This window comes from Periophthalmus magnuspinnatus, chromosome 9 (genome assembly GCF_009829125.3).
Source record: "Periophthalmus magnuspinnatus isolate fPerMag1 chromosome 9, fPerMag1.2.pri, whole genome shotgun sequence".
Taxonomy (NCBI): domain Eukaryota; kingdom Metazoa; phylum Chordata; class Actinopteri; order Gobiiformes; family Gobiidae; genus Periophthalmus; species Periophthalmus magnuspinnatus.
In genome coordinates this window covers 21,850,402-21,865,487 of record NC_047134.1, presented here as the reverse complement: position 1 = coordinate 21,865,487, position 15,086 = coordinate 21,850,402, and the positions used below count along the sequence as shown (strand labels likewise).

General features: G+C 37.0%; 1 protein-coding gene across 1 annotated transcript; it reads right to left on the bottom strand.

Moving 5' to 3' along the window:
• Positions 1–663: 663 nt before the first annotated feature.
• si:dkey-61l1.4 (collagen alpha-1(II) chain) lies at positions 664–14,102 on the bottom strand. The gene is made up of 54 exons (XM_055224236.1): positions 14,091–14,102; positions 13,723–13,767; positions 13,118–13,171; positions 12,998–13,042; positions 12,843–12,896; positions 12,697–12,741; positions 12,557–12,610; positions 12,428–12,472; positions 11,781–11,834; positions 11,638–11,682; positions 11,490–11,543; positions 11,268–11,375; positions 10,961–11,014; positions 10,722–10,775; positions 10,601–10,645; positions 10,474–10,527; positions 10,338–10,382; positions 10,146–10,199; positions 10,001–10,054; positions 9,817–9,870; positions 9,532–9,585; positions 9,337–9,390; positions 9,184–9,228; positions 9,056–9,100; positions 8,815–8,922; positions 8,656–8,709; positions 8,403–8,456; positions 8,280–8,333; positions 8,002–8,109; positions 7,864–7,917; positions 6,836–6,943; positions 6,690–6,743; positions 6,567–6,620; positions 6,371–6,424; positions 6,235–6,288; positions 6,028–6,135; positions 5,674–5,727; positions 5,371–5,424; positions 4,940–4,993; positions 4,799–4,852; positions 4,478–4,531; positions 4,353–4,406; positions 4,208–4,261; positions 4,067–4,120; positions 3,939–3,992; positions 3,777–3,830; positions 3,689–3,706; positions 3,559–3,612; positions 2,674–2,736; positions 1,983–2,148; positions 1,795–1,901; positions 1,318–1,398; positions 1,050–1,232; positions 664–841 (listed from the first exon to the last, which is right to left on the bottom strand). Exons 1-54 carry the CDS (start codon positions 14,100–14,102, stop codon positions 686–688), a joined length of 3,459 nt encoding a protein of 1,152 aa, XP_055080211.1. The 3' UTR covers positions 664–685.
• Positions 14,103–15,086: the final 984 nt, after the last annotated feature.

The following is a 15,086-nucleotide window of genomic DNA, read 5'->3' as shown; positions in this document are numbered from 1 at the left end:
AGGTTGATGGTTTGGACGACATGATGGCTGAGGTAATCTCCACCTCATCAACAGGAGTAAATTTATCTAATATTATTAGAGTTATTTGTTTACTAGTCATAAAAGCAGCATAAAAAACCTGAAAGTAGCACACATGTTTAGCAAATTAAAATAAAGGTTTAATTACATTTCATTAGATAAATCTCTGACCCTGATGTGTAACTCCTGAGAAAGAACAGACATCCCTCAATTTTCTTGTAAAGCTGCACAAATCCAATAAAACTAGGTAAGAGTATGCACAGCACCAATTCCTTTAGCTCCTGATTTAAGCATGAATGAAATTGCATCATTTATATGCATTACTTTTTGACAATAATATAACTCAAATAAAATTTACATCAACTCATAAAATACACTATTTACATTTCAATTGTAAAATTTCCAGAGATCTAAGAACATTTTAAAATCTCATAATAAATAGGCATTAGGCATGGTAAATAAACTGCACACAAAAACAACTTTTCTGCAAACTATTATTGGTAAAAATAAGCAATTAAAAATGTCAAAAATATAAATACACAATCATTTACAAACCAAAATGTACAAGTCAATACCTTTTATGAATTTGGTCCACATAAAATATTTTGGAGAAAGTTAATCTGACATTAAAGTCCAAGTGCCTGAAATGTCGGCTGACAGTTCAGTGTTAGCTGAAGCATGCCGGTCCCACTGTGAAGCCAAAGTCCTGGGTTACTTCATGATTTCCAAACACGGCAATATCCCTGAGAGGGAGCAACTCCAAGTCTTCACTCTCAAACTCAAAAAAAGATTCCTGCGATCCTGAGCCCCAATCTCCTGAGGGCTGCAAAATACAAAAGAAATATGATAGTTTTGTATGGAATAGTGTGTCAACCCTTTGCCTGAGAAGGACAGGCTGATAGTATTTGTGGGGTAAATTTTGAAATACTTTCCTTTTTTTTTGCTATTCATTTACTGTGTGAGAGCTGGATTTAAACCGTCAAGCTTTCAATCAGTGGACAAACACACAAAAGGTTTTACTGAGAACTAACCTCACAGTCCCGCAGTGTGGACAGGTAGCTCTGGTCCCTTGTATCAGATAAAAACTTGATTTCTCTTTTATTTCCACTCTGTCTGCTCCCTGGACCACATGAATATTGTATCGTCTGAGAGGACAGTCGGCTGTGGAGTCTCAGGAACCTCAGCTGCACCACATCCACACCGGGATATTCAAACTAAAGGGTCACATAAAGATGATTTAGCTCAAAATGAAAAGTCAAAGTAGGTATAGAGACAGTAACAAATTTAAGATCCACTCACCTGAAAGCCATCTTTAAATGTACTCAGCCAACTAAATGACAAACCAATGTCAGATTCTTTTAGCCAGGGTTTAACTGGAACCTGCAGATTTATTATAATGAAAAATGTATGACTTTACAGTTATCACAATCAAACTAGTGTTCTGTAGAGTTAAACAGACATTATTCACATCCCAATCCAGACATACACATTTTGAATCAAAGTTATTATATTTCTAAGTGATATGTTTTGCCAAACTTTCAGAAAGAACCTCAAAACTAATCACTGATCATACAAATAATTTGACAGAAGTGATAGAAAAATGTGAAAAAGACATGGATAGATGGCATGGATGGATTTATTAAAAATGAAAGTCCAATCAAATTAAGAAAGTGTCTTACTTTCAGTCAGAACATTGATAATTTAGGGAAATATTAAAACTTGAATTTTAAAATTATTCTGGGATGTGAATAATATTGGTCTTAACTCTATACACACCTGAGACTGGAGAGGGGATAGGCAGGTCTTTGGCTCCACTATAAAGTCACAATACACTTGGAAAGCATCTGCTGGGCTTCCTTGGTTTGGATCAATGAAATACATCCCTGAAAGGAGAGTTTGACTTTCTATTAACCAACATGAAACTAGTTTATTTTTAGTTATACTTCTAGGTTCGTAAGTCTCACCATTTGTGGCATTGGGTTGAGCCAGCCACAACTCCATGCAGGTGGTGGCGGGATGCTCTCTGGTGCCCTCTGGAGGATTGATGAACCAGCGCAGGTCTGTCTGCAGGGACTCCAGCAGATTCTGAACCAACAAGTAGTTAGGTCTGTCTGACATGAACATCATCTCCTGCAAAAAGTGTTCAACAAAACTCTGTATCATTGTAGAGAGATGTCTGGTTTATTTAGAACAGAGATGGCTATGGAAGTTATTTGTTTCATTAGCTGCAGCAAAGTCATTGATGTTCAATGATTTAGTTCCCAACTATAGCTGTGCAATTAATTGGTTTCTAATTGATTCAGGATCTAATCAGTCACAGATGGAAATGATTGGCTTTTTAAATGACAATACATTACCCTGTATCATTAAGCTTGTGTTTTGTAGCTCAAAAATTGAATGGATGATTTGGAATTTCATTGTGTGTTAAATTGAACTGGAGTAGAGGAAGCATTTGTTGTTTCAAACATTTTTGTGTTTGTTCAAGAAAATGAAAAGTGAAAGCAATTCATTTTTGTCATATTTCCCACATAATCCCCAAAGATTATACAATTCATAACAGAAATCCAATCACATATTTGTCTTCACCAGCTGTGAGAATACTGTTCATAATAGATTGTAATGTGATTTAGACAGACTTACAGCACAGGTACTTACCTTCATCTGATGAAGTGTGCGGTTCAGAGAAGGCCCTGGTGGTCCAGGTCGACCTGGAGGCCCCTGACAAAACCAACAATAATATAATTTAGCAAACTGCCCAACTGACTTATTATAGCTATGGCTATCTAATAAGACTATGTAATATGACTTAACTCTGTATCACAATATTAATAAAATCAAAAATTAAAATAACTTAATTTGTCCATTAGGAACTTCAATTGCAGACAGAGTGCCAGAGCAAGTAGGGACACAACACTTAAGTCCATAAAATACAATAAAAGGTCACATTCATCTACACATACAGTACTAATAAATAGAACAATCAAGCACTGCCCCCGCACAGGGCTACAGTCACATCAGCCGTTTAGTAGACAGATGAGCAAGGCAGGAAGTTGGATGTGGCCCTGAGAGTGAGAGACCTGAACGTGTGTCCCTGAGGGTAAGAGGGTGTAGTCTGAGAGTAGAGTGTGTGAACTGCAACAGATATGTGTGCCTTTTCTCAAGATTTTGGTATTTTAGATGGCGGTGAGTGACTCCTGTTACTGTCTAATGATTTTGCTGCTGATTTTAATGATCTTATTGAGAGTATTATGGTGGGCTGAGGGAACCAAACCAGGCTGTTGATATTGAATGTGAGGATGGATTCTATGAAGCAACTGCAGAAAACTGCAAACTACACATCAACCGATCACATTTTGATATGTGTTCTGTATTGAGTTGAGAAGTGAGTTTGTGATCAATTATGGTAGCGAGATATTTGTATAAGCTGACCTTCTCTACTGCTTCATTATTGAGTGTTGGAGTGGTGGACTGTCCATGATGAAAAAGAACAACCATTTGTTTGGTCTCAGATACAGTTAAGTAAAACCAGATACAACTTACTGGTTTTCCTTTAAGTCCTTTATGACCCCGTGCTCCTGAAAATCCTTTAAGCCCCTGGTAGAAAAAATTGAATGCGAAATTAATCTTTTGCTAAAATAAGTATGCAAGTTAAATTACGCTTTGTACTAACCTTTGGTCCGAATAATCCCTGTCAAATAAAAACATCAATAAATTACCCAAGTACATTGAGTGATTCTAATAACTTACATGTGACTTACAGGTAATCCAGGTAATCCAGGTGCTCCACGAGGACCAGGTGAGCCAATATCTCCCTAGAAAAAAAACAATGCACTTACTATTTCCAAAATTACTTATTTCAGGCACGCAATTTCAGGATATGTATTAATAAGTAAAGTATTAGTATGGTAGTAAATAACCACCTGCTCTCCTTTCTGTCCAATTTTCCCTCGGACTCCAATCCGGCCTCTAACTCCCTGTAAAAGTATGAATAAACAACTTTTAAACTCTCAATACTAAATATATTACAATAGATAGACAAGGCATTCACCTTCAAACCATCTCCACCAAAAGGTCCAGGTGGCCCCATTGCTCCTGGCTCACCCTGTGCAGTAGGACATAAAAGAGGTTTAGTCTCTTGTTACATAAACGTAGGCAGATTGCTGATATGGATGTTGTGTCTTTATCATACCTTAATGCCTGGTCGTCCCTTGTTGCCTTTTTGACCTTGTGGCCCGCGTTTGCCCTTTAAACAGTATTAAGATTACTCAATTTAATAAACTGAAAATTACAGCATGCACTGTAGAGTAGTAGTTATAACTTATTAAATGCCGTACATAAGGGCCTCGTCTGCCCGGTGGACCAGGTGAACCCATGGTGCCAGTTTTTCCCTGTAAAGACAACAAAATTATGATGTAAGTTCAATCACAGCAAAATTAATTAAGTCATTCTAAAAACCAACCTTTTCGCCACTTTTTCCTCTGAGGCCCCTACTCCCTGATTTTCCCTTTTTTCCCTGTCAACAGAGTCAAATTATAAAGTTAACCCTAAACTTGTGCTGCAAAAAAGGTTCGGAATGAATTTCATGAATAATTGTATACATTAGAATTAAAAAAAAAAAAAAAAAAGACATTTAATTGTTACTTTTTCTCAGTGAATACAAATTTTTCCCCTTCATTTTTCACATTTTACATGTGTGATTTTGTTGTGTCACAAACAGCCAGAATAGGCTTATGTCTTTGTCTCAGCTATGACTCATTTTAGGCTTAACCATCCGTCATACCTTCCTCCCTGTGTGTCCACTCTTCCCAGGGGGTCCCCTCTTGCCTTCATTGCCCTAAAGTTCACACATCACCAAAAACACATTTTAAATTGTGTCCACATATAACACATGAAAAAGCATTGAAAATGTATAAAAACTGACCTTTTGGCCCTTTACACCATTTTTTCCTTCCATACCGAGGAGACCCTTAGGCCCCTAAAAGAGTGTAACCAAACTTAGGCAATATTCAAGCACTAAGAGCTAAAATAATGTATGTCTGCAAAATAACTGTAGGCATTAGTTTCCTTGAAGATGTACAGACACAATATGCTATACAAGTAAAGCAATAACATCTCTACGGAGGCAAAAAAAAAGTTAAAGTGCATCTTTAAAAATAATATAAATGCTTCATATTTTAAAACTTGCTGGCAAATATCAGTGGGGCAAGGAGACTGTGGGAATAAATATACTAAATATAAGTAGAACATGTGTAGATGAAACAAATAACAGCTACAAGATAAAGCAATTTTGCATTATAATCTTATATTGTGTCCGGTTGTACTGGCTTTACACTGTACATTTATGGGACTTACCTGAGGACCACGTGGACCAACTGGACCATCCGGACCCAGGTCACCTTCTTCACCCTGAAAATAGACATTTAATATACCCATAATTATATTTATCTGCTGTCCTTAGATCAATTAGTAAGAAGATTAAAGGGCCAGACAAGAGCTGACGTGGATCTAATAGCTCTGTGCTATAAACAAAAAAGAATTACATGTTTATTACAATGTGAATTAAACATGGAATTGAAGTGATGTCTTAAAAAATTATAACCAAAAACAACAATATGAATCAACAATTAAATATAATGTAGCATCCTTAGGACTCACCTTTGGTCCAGGTGACCCTTTTTGTCCTTTCTGTCCCTGAAGTCCATCAGAGCCCTTAAAAACATTGGAAACATAATTATACTAACATTGACAGTATCAAATATTACCTGGGCAGTATTAACGAGCCATTTTACTCCCATTATTAAGTGTATTGCAATTTTGTGGGGAGGCCACTCCTGACCCTTGTCTGTAATCATTACAGAAGATGTCAACAGATAAAGATGTACTGATGTTGACAACGTTAAAACAAAGCAAAGAGTCATATTTTATAGTCAGGACTGCTGGAGTATTTTGCTGTAATCATATTGTTGAATACAAAAATAACTACTACCTAACTAACCACTGCATCCTCACCACGTCTCCTTGTTCTCCTTTGACTCCAGGTTCTCCACTTGGTCCCTGTGGCCCAGAAAATCCTTTCGGACCAGCATTTCCCGGTCTTCCTCTGACACCAATGGACCCCTGAACACATCCAAATGTTGGCACCGATTAATAAGAGTAAAAGTGTACATGCCAAACAAGAATAATTATTAAAATGATGCTATATTGTTATTGTCTCACTTTAGGTCCAAGCTGACCCGTTTCCCCTTTGAGCCCTCTGCGTCCTGACACTCCCTGTATTAGAAGTATAAAAATACTATTTGTTAATCCTGTAAACAATACCATGTTGTATATGTTAAAGATTTAAGATTCATACCTTTGGACCAGGTACTCCAACTTCCCCTCTCAAACCGTTTGGGCCCCTTTCCCCCTGCAATGAGAGCAGAGTTTAGCCAGAATGAAAGTGCAATTGAAGAAGTTATAATTGAATAGTTTGATGCCTGTTAATATTTTGATCATTGATAATAAGTAGGAACATGGTAACCAAAATTATGTTAGTTTTTAAGGCCAACCTTTTGTCCTTGTTTTCCAACATGACCTGGAAGCCCCGAAAGTCCTAGAAAACCCTGTAAATATTTAACCAAATTAGTGTTTTTTCATTTGGATTTTGCCAGTTTATGTTGTTTGTGTCTCACCATTTGCCCCATTAATCCCATTGGTCCAGCCTTCCCCCTCAGACCAACAGCGCCCTGGTCATATATATCAACATGTCGATTAATGTAGTTCTTACAAAGAACAAGAAATAATCTATAGATTCAAAATTGCACTGATTTATATTTACCATCACACCAGGATATCCCTTATCCCCTGTAGTCCCTCTTGCACCCTGTTTTCCTGGCAGACCTAAAGGGCCATCTGATCCTGCCAACCCACGAGCTCCAATATTTCCCTGTGAAAAACCAGATATGAGCTGATAAATAATTTGTCTATATAGAGCTTTAAATGATAACATAATAAGTTCTTATTTTATATACTGTTCAAGGTAAATAATAATATTCATTTAAAATGGCTCAATAGAAAAGTCCATCCTTTTTTAACCCTTGAGTGACCCAGAGTCTGAAATCTTTGAATAATTTTAAATAAATACATCTTAGTGGGTGGAGATGGGTAAGTGAAAATTTCAGAGCACTCACGCCTTACATGATAACCTTGCACAGCAAGATGGACTCTTGCGATATTTCACAAATTCACAAGATTCCATCTTGGAGCGCTCCACTTGTTACAATAGGACCCACCAGCTGATTAGCAGACCTATCACAGAACAGCACTGAGGTTTGAGCCGAAGACAAATGTGAAGCGCCCAAACAAACCAAAACTAACGTGGCAACGACGACAGACGAACTTCAGCCTATTTTATCGAAAATATGGACAATTTTATTTTGGAAAAATGTGTAGAGGGAAGCGCTTTGACATTTATGGACAGGGAAGATGTCTGTGTTTTACTCTCAGCTGGATTTAACAAAATGTTTTCTGGCTTGTTCCGCTGTTGTAACACTTTGACCAATCAGATTCAACTATTTGTCATGATGTTCCGCGTTTTCCCCATTGCTTTCAGTGACAGCCATTCCAGACTGATCATGTGCAGAACTCAATTTGAGTGCTACACATATTAATCTGATGTGAGGCACATTACTAACAAATACAAAACAATACAGAATTACTAAAACATGAATGAATTAATCAAAATAAAACATAAAAAATAAAACTAAGTAAGCAAAAGATGAGTGAACACCATTATACCATGGCTAATTGCTCATAAAAGTCATTTAAATTTAAATTATTGTTGTTGTTTTTTTTTTATGAACATGCCTTTGGTCCATAAGGCCCTGCATCTCCACGTTTTCCTGGAACACCAATTCCTCCCTAGGATTAAAATGGAAGTCAGTGAAATGAATACCCAAACATATTCTTTTTCACATAAACGCTCATATAAACAGTTCCCCTGACCTCTTTGCCCCTGGGCCCAGGTTTGCCTGTCAGTCCCTGTGAGCCCTGAAGACCAGGCTCTCCTTTAAGGCCTTTCATTCCCTGTGGTCCTTTGGCTCCAGGAAATCCCTATAATGTGTAATGGCAGTAATATTAATAAGTGTCATTTGTAGGTTTTATTGTAAATTATTTGAAAGGACCCCAAATGGAAGGAAAATCACTGTAAAATAATAATTTACAATTACAATAGTCTGTTGACAGGTGCAGATTCACCATTCACCACATAGAGGTTGACATACCTGGACACCTTTTCTTCCAGGTTTTCCTTCTTCTCCAGATGGACCAGGTGGACCCTATCACAAACCAATATACAATGTCATTCTGAACTTGTTGTGTTTATACTTATTCTTGTGTCCCCTAACCTGCAAGCCATCTAGTCCAGGTGGGCCAAGATCTCCAGCAGGACCCATAATGCCCTAAAACAAAACACAACGCTTCAGGTAAGTGGTCTTTTCACGGGATTTCTGAATTATTCACATTTTTTATACAAATAATATAGGTCTATATTGCACTGTCAATAGTATTTTTGTCCTAGCATTTAACAGTGATTTATTATACGAATAACTATAATTTTTAAGGGTACAAATAAAATTACAAAAAATATACATAGATTACCCTCTCTCCTTTGTTTCCAGATGCACCCATTGCTCCTCCAATACCTGCTGTTCCCTGGTCAAATAACAGATATGTCACAATAAATCTAATAAAAAATCTGTAATACCACTATGGTGGTATAATGTACACCGAGGAGGAAGGTAACAGGTACCCACTCACTGGAAACCCTCTGACTCCTGGGGGCCCCTGTTTCCCTGGAGGCCCCTGACTCCCAATGGGCCCCACAGCTCCGACAGGGCCCTGGGGACCGGGACGTCCTGGAGGGCCCTAAGAGAAAGAACATGCAAGTTTGGTTTGACTATAATCAGATAAGACACATGCTTTCAAATTAATGTTCCAAAATGTTTTTGTTCAAATGTTCATAGCTTATGTAAAATGATTAAAACATTTTGACACTTACTGGCTGTCCCCGAACCCCTTTTGACCCCACTGCTCCTTGAAAGCCCTGATTAAATGAACAGAATTAAAGGGACTCTTTCATTTTTAATCCTTATTTAAAAATGATCAATAAAAGACTTCAGCTTCTACCTGTAGTCCTGGGGGTCCTCTCTCACCAACAGGGCCACGCAGACCCTGCAATAAACATCGTCTTTTATAAAATGGAAATATGTAAAATTGTGATGCAGAAGACTATTAATTCATTCATATCATATTATATGAACTATTAATAACAAAACTGACTTGAGGTCCAGGCATTCCTTTGCTTCCCAGTGGCCCCCTGACTCCTGCATCTCCCTTCAGGAAAAAAACAAAGAAAACAAAACTTCTCACTAAGACAAAGGACAGAAAATTCAAGATATTCATCCTAATACAGCTTCAGAGGATTATGATTGTTTGGAGGAAATAAGATTATTCTAAACAGGAGTCATGTCTTACTCTTTCTCCCATGTGGCCTGGTGTCCCAACTGGACCCACTGCTCCTGGGTAACCCTGGAAATAAATGGTCAAAGTATTCAAAAAGTATTTATTATTTAACTTAAAAAATATAATTTATCTGTTTGGTTGGTTTCTATAGCAATTCTTCTATTAAATGAAATACCCCTGTCTCCAACTTAAAACCACAAGTGGATGTAGGATATGATTTATTCAAAAGGACATATTCATATTCTCATAAATATTCCATATTATTAGAACAAACCATTTATCACAGAAGTCACTTACATACATGCCCACTGGTCCCTGAGGGCCAGTTAACCCGGGTTTCCCAGTGAAGCCCTAAAGATAGACATAATCCGACAGGATAAAAAATGTATGTAGCATTTTAATGAGACATGAACAGAACTATTGGTATACAGCATTGTACATTATATTTGGTCATCTTTTTAATAACATATTTAAGTCTTACCCTCTCCCCTGTACGTCCAGGTGCCCCATTTGAACCAGGGATTCCTGTCTGGCCCTGTAAAAATAAAAGGTTTTTACTAAACATTAAATGGATTGATACAGAATCTTGCAATTATTAGTATGAAAACACTTTGTTGTGTACTCACCACTGCCCCCTTTGGACCGGTCTGTCCTAATTCGCCAGATGCCCCAGGAAAACCCTAACACACAGAACACAGGACCCAGAAGTTTTAGTCACACGTATAACTTTAGCCAGTTTCATGCAACCTAAAAGTATTAAACATTTGTATAATTACCAAATTAAATGATTTAATTCATTCATGAAAATGTTAACTTACTCTGTCTCCTTTAGGACCAATGACACCAATCAGACCAGGAGCACCCTGCAATTATTTTATATATTTTTGTTATTCCAGTCATTTAATAATATAAAGCTAAACTAATTAATCATCTGAAGAGGTATAGAATGGGAACCTGTGTACCAGGCTTTCCTTCTGGTCCCTCTATCCCGACTTGGCCTCTGAAACCCTGCAATGAAAAGAAATATGGTGGTCATTCATAGGTCAGATTTATACATTGTCCTCTTGATATTTTTTCTTACCGCTGTGCCAGGCAGTCCAAACTGACCAGGGAGCCCAGTACGACCCTGTAAATTAAAATATCAAATTATCAGAACAATTAGTTATATGTATTGTTATTGCAGATCAGTGGTCTACTCTTACTCTTGGTCCTTTAGGTCCTATCATACCCTTCTGTCCTTGTACACCTCTGTTACCCTTAAATATAGAGAAAATTGCATTATTGTGATATAATTTTTGACTAGCTGTATTTGCACAAACCATACAATTTCTGAAAAAAGTTATGAGTTTGTTAGAAGTCACAGCCTATATAAAAGTATCCCAGTAGAAAACACAATGCTGATGCAGTAATGATGGTTTAGTGCCCCATAAAATGTTCTCACCTTTGGCCCCTGTCTCCCCAGTGAGCCCTGAAGGCCCTCTTCACCGTCTTCACCCTGACAAGAAAAGGCAGAGAACCCATGAGAAATGTATTGTCGTGTATATAAACATGACTTCTAACTTCTAACACAGACAGGTCATGTTTATGAAATTTTTAATACATATATTACTGTCCCTTTAAATCTATTATTCATAGTAAAAAAGATAATATAATTTGTATTACGTTTGATAAGGTGGTGAAAGTTATCTGTGAATTGCACTTCTGAGATGTGAGTGTACATTCAGTGGACATGTTGTGAGCCTGTGTACCTCTTTCCCCTGTGGCCCGGGCTGACCTCTGTCCCCTGGGAGACCCGCTGACCCTTGCTCCCCTCTCTCCCCCTGACGGCCCGGGATCCCTCTACCACCTGGAGCACCCTGAGGACACAAAAACTCTCTATCAACATCAACACATTACACCACAAATGACTTCATAAATTAACTAATCTTCATTAATTGTAACAAAACACATTAGTTCTTCATTAATCTTACTTTGTCTCCTTTCGGCCCAGTTTCCCCTTTGTCACCATCCAGTCCTGTAAAGCCCTGAGAATAATGAAGAAAAACATGTCAGTATTTGGATACTTTTTTTTTTTGTTATTGTCTAGTAACAGAATCATAAAATGACTGCTTTTCTTACACATTGACCTGGAAACCCCTTTGATCCAGGACTTCCAGGAATCCCCTGAAACAGAGGGCCTTTTATATATCCTAATGCTAAATGTAAAAAAAAAATTGTCTCTTGGATCATGGTATCGTATTGCATTGCGTTCTGTCACTTACCATAGATCCTTCAAGGCCTGGGGATCCCCTGATGCCCACAGGACCTACAGTGCCCTGTCACACAGAAAAAAAAATAAAAAAAAATTGAACTTCTTGTATGTTAAATAGGTAATAAAACATAATCATAAAACCTGTAATTCATTAACATTCCACAGTTTAACATAGATTGGTGACAAGCATATATTTTGTTGTATGCGCACTCACAGAAAGTGCAAGGACTCGTGCAAGGATTTGTTAATCCTGTAATTCAAACAGAAAGGAAAAACTCAATGGAGCGAGGTAATAACGCAATGGATTTATATAGCGCCTTTCAAGACACTCAAATCGCTTTACTTTGCATTATAAACTCCACACTTGGGAGATAAGCTACTATTGTAGCCACAGCTGCCCTGTACTTTACTCATTAATGGATCTGGTGTGTAAGTGTTGCTGAAGGACAGTATGCACTAGAGCCACTGCTGGCCCACTATGGCCCCTAATGCCTCCCAAACCAGTAATAACCATGCGCAGTGCTTAGCTTCCAACATCTGATGAAATCATGTGGAATAGCTTTGTAGACAGCTTCAACATGCATCAGGAGAAATTAATAATGGAGAATCATTATAACTTACATAATATGTTAAATAATAAATAACGATAAAACATACCGTTTCCCCTTTTGGACCATATGGACCATCAACTCCAGATTGGCCCTAACCATGAACCAAAAGAAAAGGCTTTTATTAAAATAACAAATTCTATCAGTAAATACAATTACAAATAACAATTTATATTACCTGAGATCCTTGAGGTCCTGGTACACCTATCTGTCCTACCAACCCTATTGGACCCTATCAAAGATGAAGAGAGAAGTATTTGTAATTTTATATAACCACTCTGAAATCAAATTAGTTTAATCATCCAAATGTGGAATTACAGGAGGGCCAACTCGACCCCTGGGACCAGCAGGACCTGGATCACCCTGAGAACAACAAAAGATAAAAAAAAGAAACATGCAAAGCAAAACATTGAAATACATAAAAAATGTAACAAAATTATTGTGAAATGTGCTCTTTCTTTTACCTCTGTCCCATTGATCCCTCGTCGTCCAATCCCCCCAGTGACTCCGGGTGCACCCTATAAAATCAAAATAAAGTATCCTGAGTTGCAGAAAGCCATATTATAGAAAAGCTATTAAACAAGTAGATAATAGTAGTTTATTTAGAAATATTACACACTGGTGTTCCAGGTGGTCCTCTTATCCCATCATAACCACATTCCCCCTGGTTAAAAAGACAGACTCTTTAAGACAAATCTATAGATACAAAGCATATTTAAAAAATTAGCAAATGTCCAACCTCTAGGCCTGGAGCTCCTGGAAGTCCTTGAACACCTTTTAAACCTAAAAAACCCTGGGAAAAATTACAAATTAAATCTCATACATCAATACATATTGATTGATTAGTTTATTTCACAGTTATATTCTGAAATTATTCCATAAACAATATCATTTAACATGCAAGAAGACCGAAAACATGTAGTAATCTTAAGCTTTTTAAGCCTACCCTTTATCCCTCTAGTTCATATTCATAGAAAAAAGCAAAAAGAAACTGTACAGTGCAGTAATATTACAGCAGAGTATAGCAAAGTACTACAGCATAAACTAAAGATCATAATTAATGTCCAGTCTGTCCAGTAAAATCTTTAAACTTCTTTTTAAAGTGGAAGAGAGTGGTACAAAATGTAAGTTTTTCTATATAACTATGCCAAAGACCTACCCATTTAACAGATATACAAAATGTCATATTTTTTTCGGATTTTCTTTTTAAACATTGTCGTACCTCTAAGCTCTTATTGGCTATCTCAGATTTTAAACATACTGTATAAAGCTGACTATGAACTTCATTATGTTATTGTAAAAATCATAGGGTTCTGTCCACTAGTCTAAATCTGTCCGACTTACAGGAGGGCCGACTGGTCCAGCTTCTCCAGGTTCACCTTTAACACCCTAAACACACATAAGGGAATAAGTAAAAGCAACAACAAAATGGTACAAATACGCAGCAAGATTAGTTGATTTAAAATATGGAACAGATCAATGTTGTATTCTTTCAAACAAGGGTGTAAGGTGATATTTCTGCTGTGGGAAAGGGGGAGGTAGACCTATTAAAATCAACTTTTTAGAGCTTTTAACCATGTCATAGTTCACATTTGCCCTCTCGAAATTGCATTTGAGTGATTTTGAATGTTTGAGCAATGTTTAATAGCTTAATTTCAAGATGCCATATTGCCAATCAACTCTAGTTTTCATCACCACTGCTCTGTACTTACTTCGTCGTTCATTTTTAATTTTTTAATCGTGATGAGCATCAGATTCGACAGCGTTGCATAATCATTTTGGTACAAATAAAAAAAAAACTGCTAGCCACTGGTGTGATGTCCAGATATCCATCAGAGGTATCGACAGCTGCATGTCTCTTTATTGTGACAAGTCCTACTGGCCACCACAGTGTTCCAATGCGGAAGTCAGTGAACTTGTTTCTTTTATTAAGTTGTTTTAGATGAATATTTCTATTGAAAATGTGCAAACATAATGTGCAAACATAATGTGCAACATAACGCTCAATGGGTGTCATAAATGATAACTATATAGCAGATACAAGCACAGTAGGTCTTCTTTAACATATAAAAAAATAATGTATGTAACATATTCAAATCTGAGATTAAACTCAAAGATAAAACCAGAGAAATCAGTGAATGAACCTACTGCTAATAATGCAAATCCAGTTAAGTCCAGCTCTAGTTGTGACTCGTTTGTCTCAACACCAGAGGGCAGCCGTTTTAAACTTGTGGTAGGGATGCAGCTCAAAAGGCAATTCCTCTTTTACTAATCTGAATCCAGAGGTGGGTTGTACTCAGGTACATGTACTGAGTAAGATTTACTTGAGTAAGTTTTTAAAGAAATTGTACTTTTCAGAGTACTTTTCTAGCAGCACAGGCTATTCAGTACTCTTACTCAGAGTGGGAACAGTCAATTAAATCTACAAGTGACAAAAGCTTTAAGTTGACAATATTAAATTATTTGAACATTTGTTTCTTGCACCACTCCTTCAGATATTATTTTACTTTTAAAGATTTTTCTGTATATCCAATTTTTGTTCACTATCTAATGTTTTGTATTGCAGTACAGCAGTTTTCCCAAATACTTTTTTACTCTTACTTGAGTATTTACTGGACCACTACTTTGTACTTGTACTTGAGTAATATTATTCTGAAGTAACATTACACTTGCTTGAGTGGAATTTTGGGCTACTCTACCCACCTCTG